This window comes from Sinohyriopsis cumingii, chromosome 9 (assembly GCF_028554795.1).
Source record: "Sinohyriopsis cumingii isolate HCF-2022 chromosome 9, ASM2855479v2, whole genome shotgun sequence".
NCBI classification, from domain to species: Eukaryota; Metazoa; Mollusca; class Bivalvia; order Unionida; family Unionidae; genus Sinohyriopsis; species Sinohyriopsis cumingii.
The window spans coordinates 90662052-90677176 of record NC_142969.1 but is presented as its reverse complement, the minus strand read 5'-3'; the positions used below and the strand labels follow the sequence as shown (position 1 = coordinate 90677176).

At 36.5% G+C, this 15125-nt stretch overlaps 1 protein-coding gene across 1 annotated transcript in view; it reads left to right on the top strand.

Annotated features, from left to right (window-relative positions):
* Positions 1–1995: 1995 nt before the first annotated feature.
* LOC149792224 (small ribosomal subunit protein uS9m-like) overlaps positions 1996–15125 on the top strand; it is a 66958-nt gene continuing 53828 nt past the window's right edge. The window contains exons 1-3 of the mRNA XM_089970755.1: positions 1996–2121; positions 5096–5255; positions 12989–13092. Of these exons, the coding sequence (XP_089826881.1) occupies positions 2041–2121; positions 5096–5255; positions 12989–13092 (345 nt within the window). The 5' untranslated portion in view covers positions 1996–2040. The remainder of the gene's footprint in view (positions 2122–5095; positions 5256–12988; positions 13093–15125) is intronic.

Genomic DNA, 15125 nt, shown 5'->3' with positions numbered 1-15125 from the left:
ACTGCAATGAGCTTAATGTGGACTAGAACTCGGACTTTCTGCAATGACGATACTCTAGATAAACACTCGGACTTTCCGCTGAAACGCAGCGTAAATAAATCAAGGTCTTGACATAATGTGCAAAATATTATCAGCAAAGGATACCAACCAATTCGTGGTGGTGTATGGGACCTCAACCTGCATGCGTTTAATCACTAAATGAAACGTGAAGTTAATTACTTCATCCATGGCAACAAAGTCAACCAAGGGATTGTGCATTTTGTGATGGACAAGTCACAGTTTTACCCCAGCAGGGTGAGAGCGTCTCAATGAAAGCGTTCCTGTGCAATCCTGGGTCGACAAACCGAAATGCTTACCTCGATAATGGGACCAGGAAAGGCCTTTACGTACAAAAACAATTTCTTGCAAGCTACATGAGAATTAATTACTATGTCGTCATGCTAGTGTGTCTGCTACACACGGGTGCATATAACACCTAATGAGTAACATCATTTTTTGGTGATTGTGCTGAGTCGTGAGGGAATAAGGGCTCGTGTGTGCAGGCAAGGCGATGGGTGCCGTTTACCCTCAGACCTGGGTTCGAATCTCCGTAGAGTACGAATTAAAAATTCTCTAACCTGTATGATGGTATTATTGTATTAAAATATTAATTCTGCCTGCTATTATCAAGCAATTATATATCTATATATATATATATATATTGTATTATGTGCTTGACCTTGCCTATCTGACTTTTGTAATTTTTATTAAAAAGGTGTTTACTTGGATTTAGTTTCAAGGCCTAACTTTATATACAAACTTCGAATGTTCTAGAAGTGAACATCGTTACAATTTTCGTGTAAGTTCCCATTTAAAATGAATAATCTCTTGGAAATTATGTTGTGTCTTAGGTCAAGTGAAATTAGTCTAAATAGGATGAGGCAAACAAAATCATTCATTTTTTTAAAGTTCAGTCGGTAGAGTTCAGATATAATTTGAGAGGAATCGAGTATTTAAATTTTATTCGTTGGAATTACAAAGTGCTTATTAACTTGTTTAACTTAAACACTACTCTGGGATTATTGCGAATTCATCAAGACTATTGGCATATCAGCATATTTAGGATTATTGGAATTCATTCGAAACATTTAATACTTTTGAACTTGTCATATGGCATTTATTATTTTTGGGAATTTCATTGACAATACTGAAAGTTCCTTTTAAATTTAAATATTGTAACTTAAAGAAATAAATTATGTTTTAATTTGACTAAATACAGATTTAATAAGTTTATAGAGATTTATTATAGACAATATATTTAATTTAATTTAAATGTGCATGTCTATTCTTTTAAATTATGTGTCAATTACATATTTATTTTCATTCGTAGTCATGTATTCGTGATGTACTTTCACTGAAAAGGATAAACCATGAAAAGAGGTATATACAGTACAAATACTGAACCTAATTTCACATGTAAATGTCCTAATTTATTTCATTGTAATCATTACAGAGTCTTAAGCAATAACGCAATTTTTATTATATTGCTATTGATGCTTGTGGTATATGACGATATTTTTTATACAATTATTAAATCTGGCTTTGTCACATTGAGTCTGCCTTTGTCATACGCTGGGTTACTTGACTGTCAAACTATATTTGCCTTTGTTCTATAAAATATTTACACTATACGTATGCAGTATAATACTGTTATAATATTACTGAGTTTATCTCAATAATATAATTATTTATAAACAACTAGTTAATGAATATTTATTAATAATTGTTGTCATATGTCACAAGGCTAACTAAAGGGAGACAAAGCAAGGTTGTGTATGTACCAATTTTACTTTCAACCAACATTATAACACCCTTTATAAAAATTGTAATTACAATATTGTCAAAATAAAGTTAATATGAGCAAATAAAACAAAAATAAACTGACTTTATCTGACTTTGCATGACTTCGACTTTGCGGTGTTTAGTAGGACCTTCAAGTATCTGAATGATCAGGATTATACATTTGAGTTAACTTTGGTACTTGTCCTATAAAAGGTGTAGATGGCACATATTCCATCAATACAATTCCTTCGATGCTTTTCTCGAAAACCAGTATTTAAATATAATACATGGTTGAAAAAGGTACAATGATAAACTATTTAGACAGGCGGGTAAATCAAACCTTATGTAAACACAGATATAAGACACTCGTGACAATTTGTAGAGTGTAACCTATTTTCGAGATTGGTCAAAGTCGTGCAATGAATTTGTTTTGCATTTGTTTTGTTTTTTGTTGTTGAAATAATACATCAGCTGACCTTGGTGTAGTTACAGTTTACTTTACGGCGTTTATTTCTTTTTAGGACTTAGTAAATATTCTTAGTGCATTTGCCAACAATGCTTTATCGAGATTGCATTATGATTGCTAGTCCTACATGTAAGACATAACACATGTTGATTTTGTTTAGGTGCTATGTCTTACTAACCAAATAACGGCCTTGTATGGCGTGTTCTGATGTCGTTGACATCGGAATGAGTAATCAAAGTTTCAGGAACATCTCACACTTGGCAGCCTATATCAACACTCTTCCACTAATTTATGTGTAATTAATATACTTACTGTGCTGTCTTTATCCTGGCAGAATGAAAATATGATACCAACAAATGAATGCATTTTCACGTCCCATTAATATACATTTGAATTTGTTGCAATGCAACAGTAGTCGAGGTATGCCGAAGTAAGTTCAAGTAGGTACATGTTGGGGATAAGTTTCTTGAATGAAACGAACCGTTACTTACAGTTCCAATAGGCATAATATATTTTTATTTGTTTTGTTAAAGAATAATATTTTAACTTAACCCGATTTCGGCATTCCTGGCTTTCGTCGCTTTCCAGCCAACTGAAATGTAGGCCAACAAAACTTGAAAATAGGTCCATTTCTTTTGTGATAATTTGAATTTATTAGAGAAAAGACATCAGAGTAAGTAAAGTCTGACTAAAACATGACTTTACTTTGTAGAAAAGCATCGTTATTTTAGTTGTCAGTTGTTTGAAATATTCCTGACAATTTGACTTTTGTAATGAAGTTTATCGACATTAAAACATGCTACACAGTGCCATTAATTAGGCTGTAAGACCTTGACACCCACAACATAAATATCAGCGTCAGGTCTTACAACATATCCCCAACATGAACCTACTTGAACTTGGGCATACCTCGACTACCGTCGCATTGCAACAAATTAAAATGTATATCAACGGAACGTGAAAATGCGTCCAGTTGCTGATATCATAATTTCATTCCAACAGGATAAAGACAGCACAGTAAGTATATTAACTACACATAAATTAGTGGAAGAGTGTCGATATAGGCTGCCAAGTGTGTGAAATGTACCTGAAACTTTGATTACTAATTCTGATGTCAATGACATCGGAACACGCTACACAAGGTTGTTATTTGGATAGTAAGACATAGCACCAAAACAAAAGCAATATGTGCTATGTCTTACATTGTAGGACTAATGTGGGGGATATGTTTCCTGAATGAAATGAAACATTGCTTACAGCTCCAATACGCAAAATATATTGTTATTCATTTAGTTAAAGAATAATGTTTCAACTAAACCCTATTTTGGCATTCCCAGCTTCATCGCTTTCCAGCGAACTGAAATGTAGGCCAACAAAACTTGACAAAAGATCCATTTCTTTTGTGAGAATTTGAATTTATTAGAGAAAAGACATCAGAATAAGTAAAGTCTAACTAAAACATTATGACTCTGCTTTGTAAAAAAAGTGTCATTATTTTAGTTGCCAGTTTACCAACTGAAATGTAGGCCAACAAAACTTGACAAAAGATCCATTTTTTTTGTGAGAAGTTGAATTTATTAGAGAAAAGACATCAGAGTAAGTAAAGTCTAGCTAAAACATTATGACTCTGCTTTGTAAAAAAGTGTCGTTATTTTAGTTGCCAGTTTATGAGATATTCCTGAAAATTTGACTTTCGTTACAAAGTTAGTCGAGGTCAAAACATGCTACACAGTGCAGTTAGTTAGGCAGTAAAACCTTGATGCCCATGATGTAAATATCAGCAAACATAAATATCAGCTACTACTCATGGAGACTATTTGCACATCCGCCTTGTGGTCACATTTGTAAAGAATATTCGAATGGCCTTCATGTGTCCACTTTTGGCAAAACTGTTTGCATGTTCGCCGTGAATTTTACAAAATGTACCTTACCGTAGCTCGGAAAGACTATTTGCAATGCCGCCCATTGCATAATATACTTAAAGGCCTACAATCACAGGGGCTCGTGTTGTTGCTTACAATTTCATGATTGCCTTCATGTTAGGACTGATTTGGACAGATTGCCTTCATATTGGGACTGATTTGGACTGATTGCCTTCATGTTGGGACTGATTTGGACTGATTGCTTTCATGTTGGGACTGATTTGGACTGATTGCCTTCATGTTGGGACTGATTTGGACTGATTGCCTTGTTTGTCAGCTATTGCAAGGTGTGTAAATTCTACTTGCCTATAGTAACAGTCATTTCATAATCCATCTAGGTAACTTTCAGTCCATAGTCCCATTGTAAATTGTAGATAATCCTCACTCAATACCGGCAAACAGGCAAGCTATTCAAAATATCTGCCAGAGGTTTCTGATGTGCATGGCACTCAATGTAGCCATACATTTAGAAAAGAAACAACTACAGTCTTTCAAAAGGTGGATAAAATTGCATAAGCATTTGTTCTTTAACTGAGTTATTAAAAAGTGTATAATTTTCCTTCTTTTGCCTGTGCTATTACTTTGTCATTAAACTGTTTACCTCCTTTCATGCTTATTTTTATACAGACTTTATCGGTTTTGTTTTCGATTGTTTGGCTACAAGTATGGGATCTGTCATGTATATCATGGAATTTTTGTCTCCAACTCTTTTACTTTAGCTATGGCACATGTTTACACAATCAAACTGTATATATAATTGTTCAGTTGTTTCTTGTCCTTACTAATTGACATTTAGTACATTACATTGTAAAACTGCCAGCAAATATATTCAGGTTGTCATTTAATTGTATGTCTCAATTTTTTTATTTTTTTTTCAATTCTTCAGAAATGTTTCCACTGTGGTATAGTAAGGGCCACAGCTCAGATGCCACCCACAGATGTAAACCCTAAGCAGGTTGCAAAGGCACCCATGACAACAAAGTCTGCCAAAATTGAGAAGATCAGCAAAGCCATGCAGGCCTACATAAACAAAGCTAAAGAGCATGGTAGGTTGTTGTAAAGGTTGACTGCAATACAGGCCTACATTAACAAAGCTAAAGAGCATAATAAGTTGTTGTAAAGAGTGACAGCTATACAGGCCTACATAAACAAAGCTAAAGAGCATGGTAGGTTGTTGTAAAGGTTGACTGCAATACAGGCCTACATTAACAAAGTTAAAGAGCATAATAAGTTGTTGTAAAGAGTGACAGCTATACAGGCCTACATAATCAAAGCTAAAAGAGCACGGTAGGTTGTTGTAAAGGTTGACTGCAGTACAGGCCTACATGAACAAAGCTAAATAGCATTGTAGGTTGTTGTAAAGGTTGACTGTAAAGCTGTGCCGATGTCATTTTTTGCCGATTATGCTGATGCAGCATATAGCCGATTCTTAAAATTGCCAATATCAATTCTGAGACCGATTATTTCATTATTATTTGTTTTATAACAATGACTCATTCAGAAACATAAACCTATTTGTGTAATGCAAGCATGCATTTTCTGTGTGAGTTATAACAAGGTTGTTTATGCGGCAAGTAAATCTGAACTTCTGTATAAAACAAACAGAAACCGGATAAGAAGTATATTGCTGTTTATAGAAAACAACAATCACACAAACATAAAACTTGAAAAACTTTAAAACTAACATTGATAAAACTTATGGTTTGCCAATTCATGGTATAAATGAATGAAAATGTATTAAGCTAATCTTTTAACTTATATTCATTGATGCAGGTTGTCATTACTATATTTCAGCAAATGACTAAAAAATGGTAATAACAATAGCCCAATAATTATTAAAATTAATAATACGCATGCTTGAAGACTAAAGTTAGACATCACTGTACGCTGACTGCAGCTAATACTGAAAGCATAGTTGAGGTAGGTTGCAGAGATCTCGGAAATGCTTAATTACGTGTATTTGGATGCCAATTTTTGATCTGGGACGCAGAAAATCACTGAGGCGGGAGTCCTCCATACGCATGTAATAGGTGTGCGGCAAAATTCAAAGACTTGCCAGTCCTGCTTCAGCCACCTGCTTTGTGGGAAAATGTGTTGATCAATTAGCTGTGTTGATATTTACAATGACAGAATTCAGTGACTGAAAGCCCCCTTGATGTACATACATGTTGCCATTATAAGAGTACATCAAAAAGAACATGATGCAATAGCTGGGCGACAAGTTCAAAGGATTTGACTGGCAGCCGGGTAGGAAATTGTACTTATATTTACAGTGATTGAATTCAGAGTCAGAAAGACCCAGAGATGTACATGCGTCATTTATAAACGTACATCAAATAAACAACTTTTGCATTCATTATTGTGTTCATTTCCGAATGTATCAGAATAACTAGTGCACGTGACCTCAGAATCAAAACATGTTGAGACTTAGACAAAATGCCATTCGTAAATTTGGATAAGTATTTTGGGGTTAAATAGCTAATTTATGAAGATTGTAACAAGATTCAGAAGAGTGCTAAAGCTGCTAGAAGATAGTTCCGATAGGACAGTAGCTTAGTGTAAGAAAGTGTGTGATGCCTAGCTTAGTGTTTGGAATAAGTCCTTACTTGGATTGACAAAATTCAGTATCCCTCTGATGGATGAACAAGAGCTATTTAAGAGGTACATTGACCAGAGGCATAGCTGGCGGGGGCAGGGGGGTACATATGTCCCCAGGCGCCAAGGTACAGGGGCGCCAAAATGAAGCTTACAATGTTACATTATAATAAGTAAACAAGGGTAATATTCAAAAATGTGATTAAATGGGGAGGGGGCTGTGGCGCCAATTATATAGTTCGTCCCCAGGCGCAAAATATCATAGCTACGCCTCTGACATTGACTGACCATACCTTTTTTAAAATGCCCCTCACCTTAGCCCGGTTAGCTCTAGTGTTGTAGCGAAATGTATTCATCAAGACATCAGTAGCTAGGCCTAGTTTTGATATCAGTTACGTTAAAAAACAAACTCTTGCTGATTCACAAGCATATGTTTTGATAGCTGATTGACCATTAACCCTTTTCTGAGTAAGGTAGCAAGTATCAATTTCCTGCATGATATCCTTTGATGATAAAACATACAGACATGTGTTTTAAGATCAGAATCGGTGATCTGGATATATATTAACTGCCTCTTGTACACTATTTCATCATAAAATTAGTTTGAAACTGTAAGTGAACCAGTAGGCCTAATGGGAAATAATGGCGGACTTCGCTAAGTCTGGGATGTACCAGTTTATTAGGTTGTCTGTTTTCGTAAATCATCGGGCAAATATTTTCAGAAAAATATACAAATCATTGAAAGCAAAGCCAAGGTATTATTTTATTAAAGATTTAACTTTAAACTGCAAATTATGTAGGTCAGAAAGGTATAGGACAATGCTATGTTGTGGAATTTGTGAGATGCGCTTTAAGGTCTAAGCTGTTTTCTGACTTGACACGTATTTGCAAAAATACGGGGAAAAAACAGCAAATCAGATACTATTTAATCATTGCCTAAAATTACTACAAAAGGACATAGACAAATAAATAAACCATAAATTTGCAATCCTGTCAATGGACTGTTGTAATAAAGCTATATTAAAGTGAGTGAAAACCTCTCCATCTAAAAATAGATGCACTCACGTCTGTGTTGATGGTGGGACTCCTATTTTTACCAAAATGGGAGTCCTGGACTCCTAGTTTTAAAATCCTAGTGAGACCTCTGGGTTGTATTTAAGCAACAGTAACATTTCTCCCTTCTCGTCAAGTAATGATCCACGACGATCAAAAAAAATCTGGCCTGTGCCACTAAACAGCTGCTCGCTCAGAATGCTTGAAGCTGGGGCAGACAAATAGTGTCTAGCTAATTTGGCCAAGTAGGGGAACTGAAACCTGTGAGCATTCCACCAGCCGTATATCTTCTTCTCATGGCAACAGAGGGCTGGCCAGATACAAGCATCGTGTCAAAGGCATCATTCAAGTGGTTGTTTTGGACAGGTTCATCACAGGCCACAGAAAATAAATCCCAGAGACACGACGTTGATGTTCCAGTGGCGTTTGTTTCAGTTTCAGTTTTTCTTTTTTTTGGTCAGGGGTTCCTCCTGCTAGTCAGCTGACACAACTATGATGCATTCTGCTCTAAGCCATTCTTTGGATCTGGTCACAAGTAATTCTTCGCTGAATAGGCAATGTTTGTGTCGTGGATCCAAGATGGTGGCCAAGACAAGCGTCTTGTTGCTGGCAGTGTCAGCAAAGCGTGTGTTCAGTGACATCACCATATCACGGTGCATTGTCTGAATACCTTGACTCGCTTCGTGCTCTCGAGCCAGCAACATTCAGAGCATTTTCAGCATAGGAAGAATGATGGATGGTGATGTTGAGCTATCACTTACTTCCTTGGTAATGTCCACAAATGGGCCTAACGTGTCCACAATATTGATAATCAAGACCCACTGTTGGGCTGTTAGGCTTTGGCAGGGCATAGAGAGTAGTGTAAGCCCACAAGACTTATTTTTGTTCATAAAACGAAACCAACATATTGTATGTAGAATTTCAGCGTACCTGGACATCCTGAATCAGTTTCTTTGGGGCAACGCCAAATTTTTCCCACTGCTCTTTGAGCTGCTGTTGTACCAGGATGGAGTGACAGAAATCGCTGAGTATGGATTGCGAGAGCGCCAAAACATCTTTGACAGCTCGTTGCGACAGAATGCTATCACTGACAACGAGCTGTAGCATGTGTTCAAAACAGCTGATGCTGTCGATTTCAGCCAGATGCATTGCTTTAACCATGCTTGCACCTCCATCATGCAGAAGAACATGGATATGAGTTTTGGGAATATTGTATTCATCGCATAATTTGTCCAGTTTGCTTGCCAAATATTCTCCTGTGTGTTATTCATTGAGAGGCGTTGATGCTAAATTCACCTGTTTCTGCTGAAAGTCTTCCATCAGCCAGTGTGCCATAAGACTCAACAAGGCTACACCGATGGACGGGTCTGACCATGGTCAAACTAAGGTCAGATTGGGCAGAAACTAAATCATGCACCTTGCTTTGTATCGCCTTATTCATGTCAGGTATCAAAGATATGGAAAAAGTACTTCCAACTTGGAACTTTATAGCATGGTTCTGCCTTGGCCATCAGACATCAAAATCCAGTGTCTTCAAAAATGGAACATGGCTGCACATCTACTCTCATGAGCTCTGCAATAGCTTTGTGCCAACTAATAGCTTTTGGGTTGTCAGATGCAAATGGCTGCTTCCAGTCCAGCAAGGCATCAGTAGTCGGAGTATGAGGAGTTGCTGCAGCTGCTGAAGTTAACTGCGCAGCATCCTTTTCTTTTTTATCTGCCAGAAACAGGCCATGTTCAACGATGTGCTTGCAATGCAAGTGCTGGAAAAGATTTGATGTCATTTATTTTTTAGAATCCTTTCCACCTCTAGAAATGCATGCTTTGCAAAGTGTGCAATTTGCTTTGGACTCCTTGACTGCATTTACTCTGAAGTAATTACAGACTAAACTTGAGTGTTTCGAGTTCGACATTATGCATAGGCTTGGTAGTATATTTAATAGAGTACAATTGCTAGTCAATATTAATAATCCAGTCGATTCACGCTCTTGAAATAATGTTTTAAATCAAGTAAGTTACTACTAAGGTATCCACCTGGCTGGCTGGATGCGCGAACCACGCTGTGAGTTGTGCGCTGAAGCAGCTCAGCAGCTGGGGTAATGTCACTGGCACTGGTATGCCAATATCAATGCTGCATAATATTTGTATGTCAGCGTTCAGCTGCTTTAGCATTCGACCGCTATTTGTTGATTAGCAGCACTGCAGGACCGGCTAAAGAACAGATTAACTTTAGTGAGTCATAGTTTCGTAGTACTTGGAAATTTCGCTAGCTATCTAATCAGCCTAGATATCTGCTAATGTGTATGTTAGAAGTTCAACAGCCACACAAGGCCTCATTTGCTGGTTGGCTGCTTTGATTGGGATGAGTGCATGAATGGTATTGATAATTTGTTGTGTGCAGACAATCAGCGGTAGTTTACAGCAAGTGTGTTAAAAAAGTATTTTCTTTTTAGAATATATTGTTTTTCAATTAATCCCCAAATCAGATGTTTGTTCCTTAATTTCCACTATTTAATTCTGATTTAAAATTCAAGCCATGTCAAGATGAATGTTATGATTGAATTTATATTTTGGAAATTTGTTTACATCGGCACCGATTATTTCTGCCGATACCGATTATACTAAATGTTCTAATAATCAGCCTGATTATGAGTATGGCTGATTAATTGGTACAGCTTTAGTTGACTGCAATACAGGCCTACAGGAACAAAGCTAAAGAGCATGGTAGGTTGTTGTAATGGTTGACTGCAATACAGGCCTACGTTAACAAAGCTAAAGAGCAAGGTAGATTTTTGTAAAGGTTGACTGCAATACAGGCCTATATAAACAAAGCTAAAGAACATGGTAGATAGTTGTAAAGGTTGACTGCAATACAGGCCTACATGAACAAAGATAAAGAACATAGTAGGTTGTTGTGATGGTTGACAGCTTTAGAGGCCTACATGAACAAAGCTAAAGAGCATGGTAGGTTGTTGTAAAGGTTGACTGCAATACAGGCCTACATTAACAAAGCTAAAGAGTATGGTAGGTTGTTGTAAAGGTTGACTGCAATACAGGTCTACAGGAACAAAGCTAAAGAGCATGGTAGGTTGTTGTAAAGGTTGACTGCAATACAGGCCTACATTAACAAAGCTAAAGAGCATGGTAGGTTGTTGTAAGGGTTGACTGCAATACAGGTCTACAGGAACAAAGCTAAAGAGCATGGTAGGTTGTTGTAAAGGTTGACTGCAATACAGGCCTACATTAACAAAGCTAAAGAGCATGGTAGGTTGTTGTAAAGGTTGACTGCAATACAGGCCTACATTAACAAAGCTAAAGAGCATGGTAGGTTGTTGTAAAGGTTGACTGCAATACAGGCCTACATTAACAAAGCTAAAGAGCATGGTAGGTTGTTGTAAAGGTTGACTGCAATACAGGTCTATAGGAACAAAGCTAAAGAGGATGGTAGGTTGTTGTAAAGGTTGACTGCAATACAGGCCTACATGAAGAAAGTTAAAGAGCATCATAGGTTGTTGTAAAGGTGGACAACAATACAGGCCTACATGAACAAAGCTAAAGAGCATGGTAGGTTGTTGTTATGGTTGACAGCTGTACAAGGGCTACATGAACAAAGCTATAGAGCATGGTATGTTGTTGTGATGGTTGACAGCTAAACAGACCTACATGAACAAAACTAAAGACCATGGTAGGTTGTTGTGATGGTTGACAGAACCATGCAGGCCCATGTGAAAAAAGCTGTGAAGTAAAAATATGCGATATTAGTTATTTTACAAATTCCAGGTGTTGTTGTGGGCAGCAGGAAATATCTCTACAGGCTGCATGCAGGCCATGTGTTTGAGACCCCTGACTTACAGAGAGCTCTGAGTGTAAACAGTACTCAGTTAGTAAATAATGACTAAATTGAGGTCACTCTGTTGGCTATTTATCCAATGATATTGGTCAGTTTGAGACCCCTGACTTACATACTGGTAGATCAGTATTCAGGTAGTAAATAATCATTAAATTGAGGTCACTCTCTTGGCTATTTATCCAATTATATTGGTTAGTTTGAGACCCCTGACTTACATACTGGTAGATCAGTACTCAGGTAGTAAATAATCATTAAATTGAGGTCACTCTGCTGGCTATTTATCCAGTGTTATTGGTCAGTTTGATGGTTATGCAATTATACATGAAGCATTCATAATTCATAATTTTATTCACTTTTATGTGATGAAAAAATTCATTGGACTTTTATTTTTTCAGACACGCTTATTTTCAAGTCATGTTCAGCTGTAAGAAATTGGTTTTCAGATCATTTTATTATCAGACTGATATATAGATTGTAGGGTGTGTTCCAGATTAATATGTTTACCTGACAGTTGTGTTTGTAGTGGAAATGGCCATTGTCTTCATGGTCTGCTTTTCATGGCGGAGTTCTAAATAGCCTTTGTTTTAGATATCATTATGTTTAATGGTCAGTGTTTTAGTAGTCAGAATTTTTTATTGGTCAGTTTTTTTATCAGCCAAAGTTTTAAAGGCAGGTGTTATAATGGCAATGTTTTACATCATAAAGGCATGTGTTATAATGGCAGTGTTTTACATCATAAAGGCATGTGTTATAATGGCAATGTTTTACATCATAAAGGCAGGTGTTATAATAGCAATGTTTTACATCATGAAGGCAGGTGTTATAATGGCAATGTTTTACATCATATTATTGAATTTGACTAAGTTGATTACCTCTTTATAACATGTACCCAACTTAGAACAGTGTAAAACCTGGCCTGGAAATCACTAAAATATTGGAGTTTGGGATTTAGTTTGTACTATCAGAAAGTCAGAAATGATCTTTCAAAAGGAACATCTTTTGTGATGGATCAAAACGAAATCTCAAACTCAAAGAGTTTTATGAATTCAATACCAGATCTATTTTAAATTAATCTGCAGGAGATGAGACCTGAGTCTACAACATTTATAGTTTGGTGAGCATTATATAAATGTGCAATCTGAAGTTCAGTGGGTATTACACAGAAGTACAGTCTAGTTTGGTTAGGATTGTATGGAAGTACAGTCTATTTTGATTAGCATTGTACAGTCTAGTTTGGTTATCATTGTACAGAAGTACAACATTTATAATTTTGATCCCCAGATAAGATGATCCAGGAACAGACAGAAGAGTTTGAAATTGGGAAGAGACATCTGGCAAACATCATGGGACAAGATCCAGACAACTTTACACAAGAAGATATTGATGTAAGTTTCCTCTAGCATATTGTACTTAGATTGCCTTTACAGCGATCTTGGAAACGCTTAATTACGTGTATTTGGATGCCAATTTTTGATCTGGGATGCAGAAAATCAATGAGGCGGGAGTCTTCCGTACGCATGTAATAGGTGTGCGGCAAAATTCAAAGACTTGCCAGTCCTGCTTCAGCCACCTGCTTTGTGGGAAAATGTGTTGATCAGTTAGCTGTGCTGATATTTACAATGACAGAATTCAATGACTGAAAGACCCCTTGATGTATATACATGTTGCCATTATAAGAGGACATTAAAAAGAACATGATGCAATAGCTGGGTGGCAAGTTAAAAGGCTTTGACTGGTGGCCGGGTGGGAAAAGGTACTGATATTTACAGTGATTGAATTCAGAGTCAGAAAACCCAGAGATGTACATGTGGTCATTTATAAAAGTACTTAAAATAAATGATTTTAGCATTCATTATTGTGTTCATTTCCGAAAATATCGGAATAAGCAGTACACGAGAATCAAGACATGTTGAGACTTAGACAAAATGCCATTCATAAATTTGGATAAGTATTTTGAGGTTAAACGGCAAACTTACAAAGATTGTAACGAGATTCAGAAGAGTGCTAAAGCTGCTAGAATTGATAGTTCAGATAGGACAGTAGCTAAGTGTAAGAAAGTGTGTGATGCCTAGCTTAGTGTTTGGAATAAGTCCTTACTTGGGTTGACACAATTTAGTATCACTGATGGACGAACAAGAGCTATTTAAGCGGTACATTGAATGACCATACTTTTTTTTAAATGCCCCTTGCCTTAGCCCGTTTAGTTCTAGTGTTGTAGCAAATGTATTCATCAATAGATCAGTAGCTAAGCCTAGTTTTTATGTCAATTATGTTGACAAACTCTTGCCGATTCACAAGCATATGTTTTGATAGCTGATTGACCATTAACCCTTTTCCGAGTAAGGTAGCAAGTATCAATTTCCTGCACGATATCCTTTGATGATAAAACATACAGACATGTGTTTTAAGATCAGAATCGGTGATCTGGATATATATTAACTGCCTCTTGTACACTATTTCATCATAAAATTAGTTTGAAACTGTAAGTGAACCAGTAGGCCTAATGGGAAATAATGGCAGACTTCGCTAAGTCTGGAATGTACCAGTTTATTAGGTTGTCTGTTTTCGTAAATCATCGGGCAAATATTTTCAGAAAAATATACAAATCATTGAAAGCAAAGCCAAGGTATTATTTTATTAAAGATTTAACTTTAAAATGCAAATTATGTAGGTCATAAACGTATAGGACAATGCTATGTTGTGGAATTCGCGAGATGCGCTTTAAGGTCTAAGCTGTTTTCCGACTTGACACTTATTTGCGAAATTACGGGGAAAAAACAGCAAATCAGATACTATTTATTTGCCTAAAATTACTACAAGTATGTATACAAATAAATAAACCATAAATTTGCGATCCTGTCAGTGGACTGTTGTAATGAAACTATATTAAAGTGAGTGATTACATTACGTAAACCTCTCCATCTAAAAATAGATGCACTCACGTATGTGTTGAATCTGTAGGAAAGAAGGGACTGCAACTTTTGAGGAACTGCAACTTTTGATGATGGGACTCCTATTTTTACCAAAATGGGAGTCCTGGACTCCTAGTTTTAAAATCCTAGCGAGACCTCTGCCTTTAGTTAAGCTGCTGGAAAACCAAGATGGACCATAAAATAGGGTTATGAGAATATTCAGATAGTCCATTGTCAGGGTTCTGAATTTCAAGAATGTCCAGATGATTCACAGTTAAGGATTATAGAAGTACCAAGATAAGCCACAGTTGAGGATTATATATGTACCAAGATAAACCACGGTTAAGGATTATAGATATACTGCGATAAGCCACAGTTATAGATCATAGAAGTACTAAGATAAACCAAAGTTAAAGATTATATATGTGCCAAGATCAGCCACAGTTAAGGATTATAGGTATACCAAAATAAACCACAGTTAAGGATTATAGATATACCAAGATAAA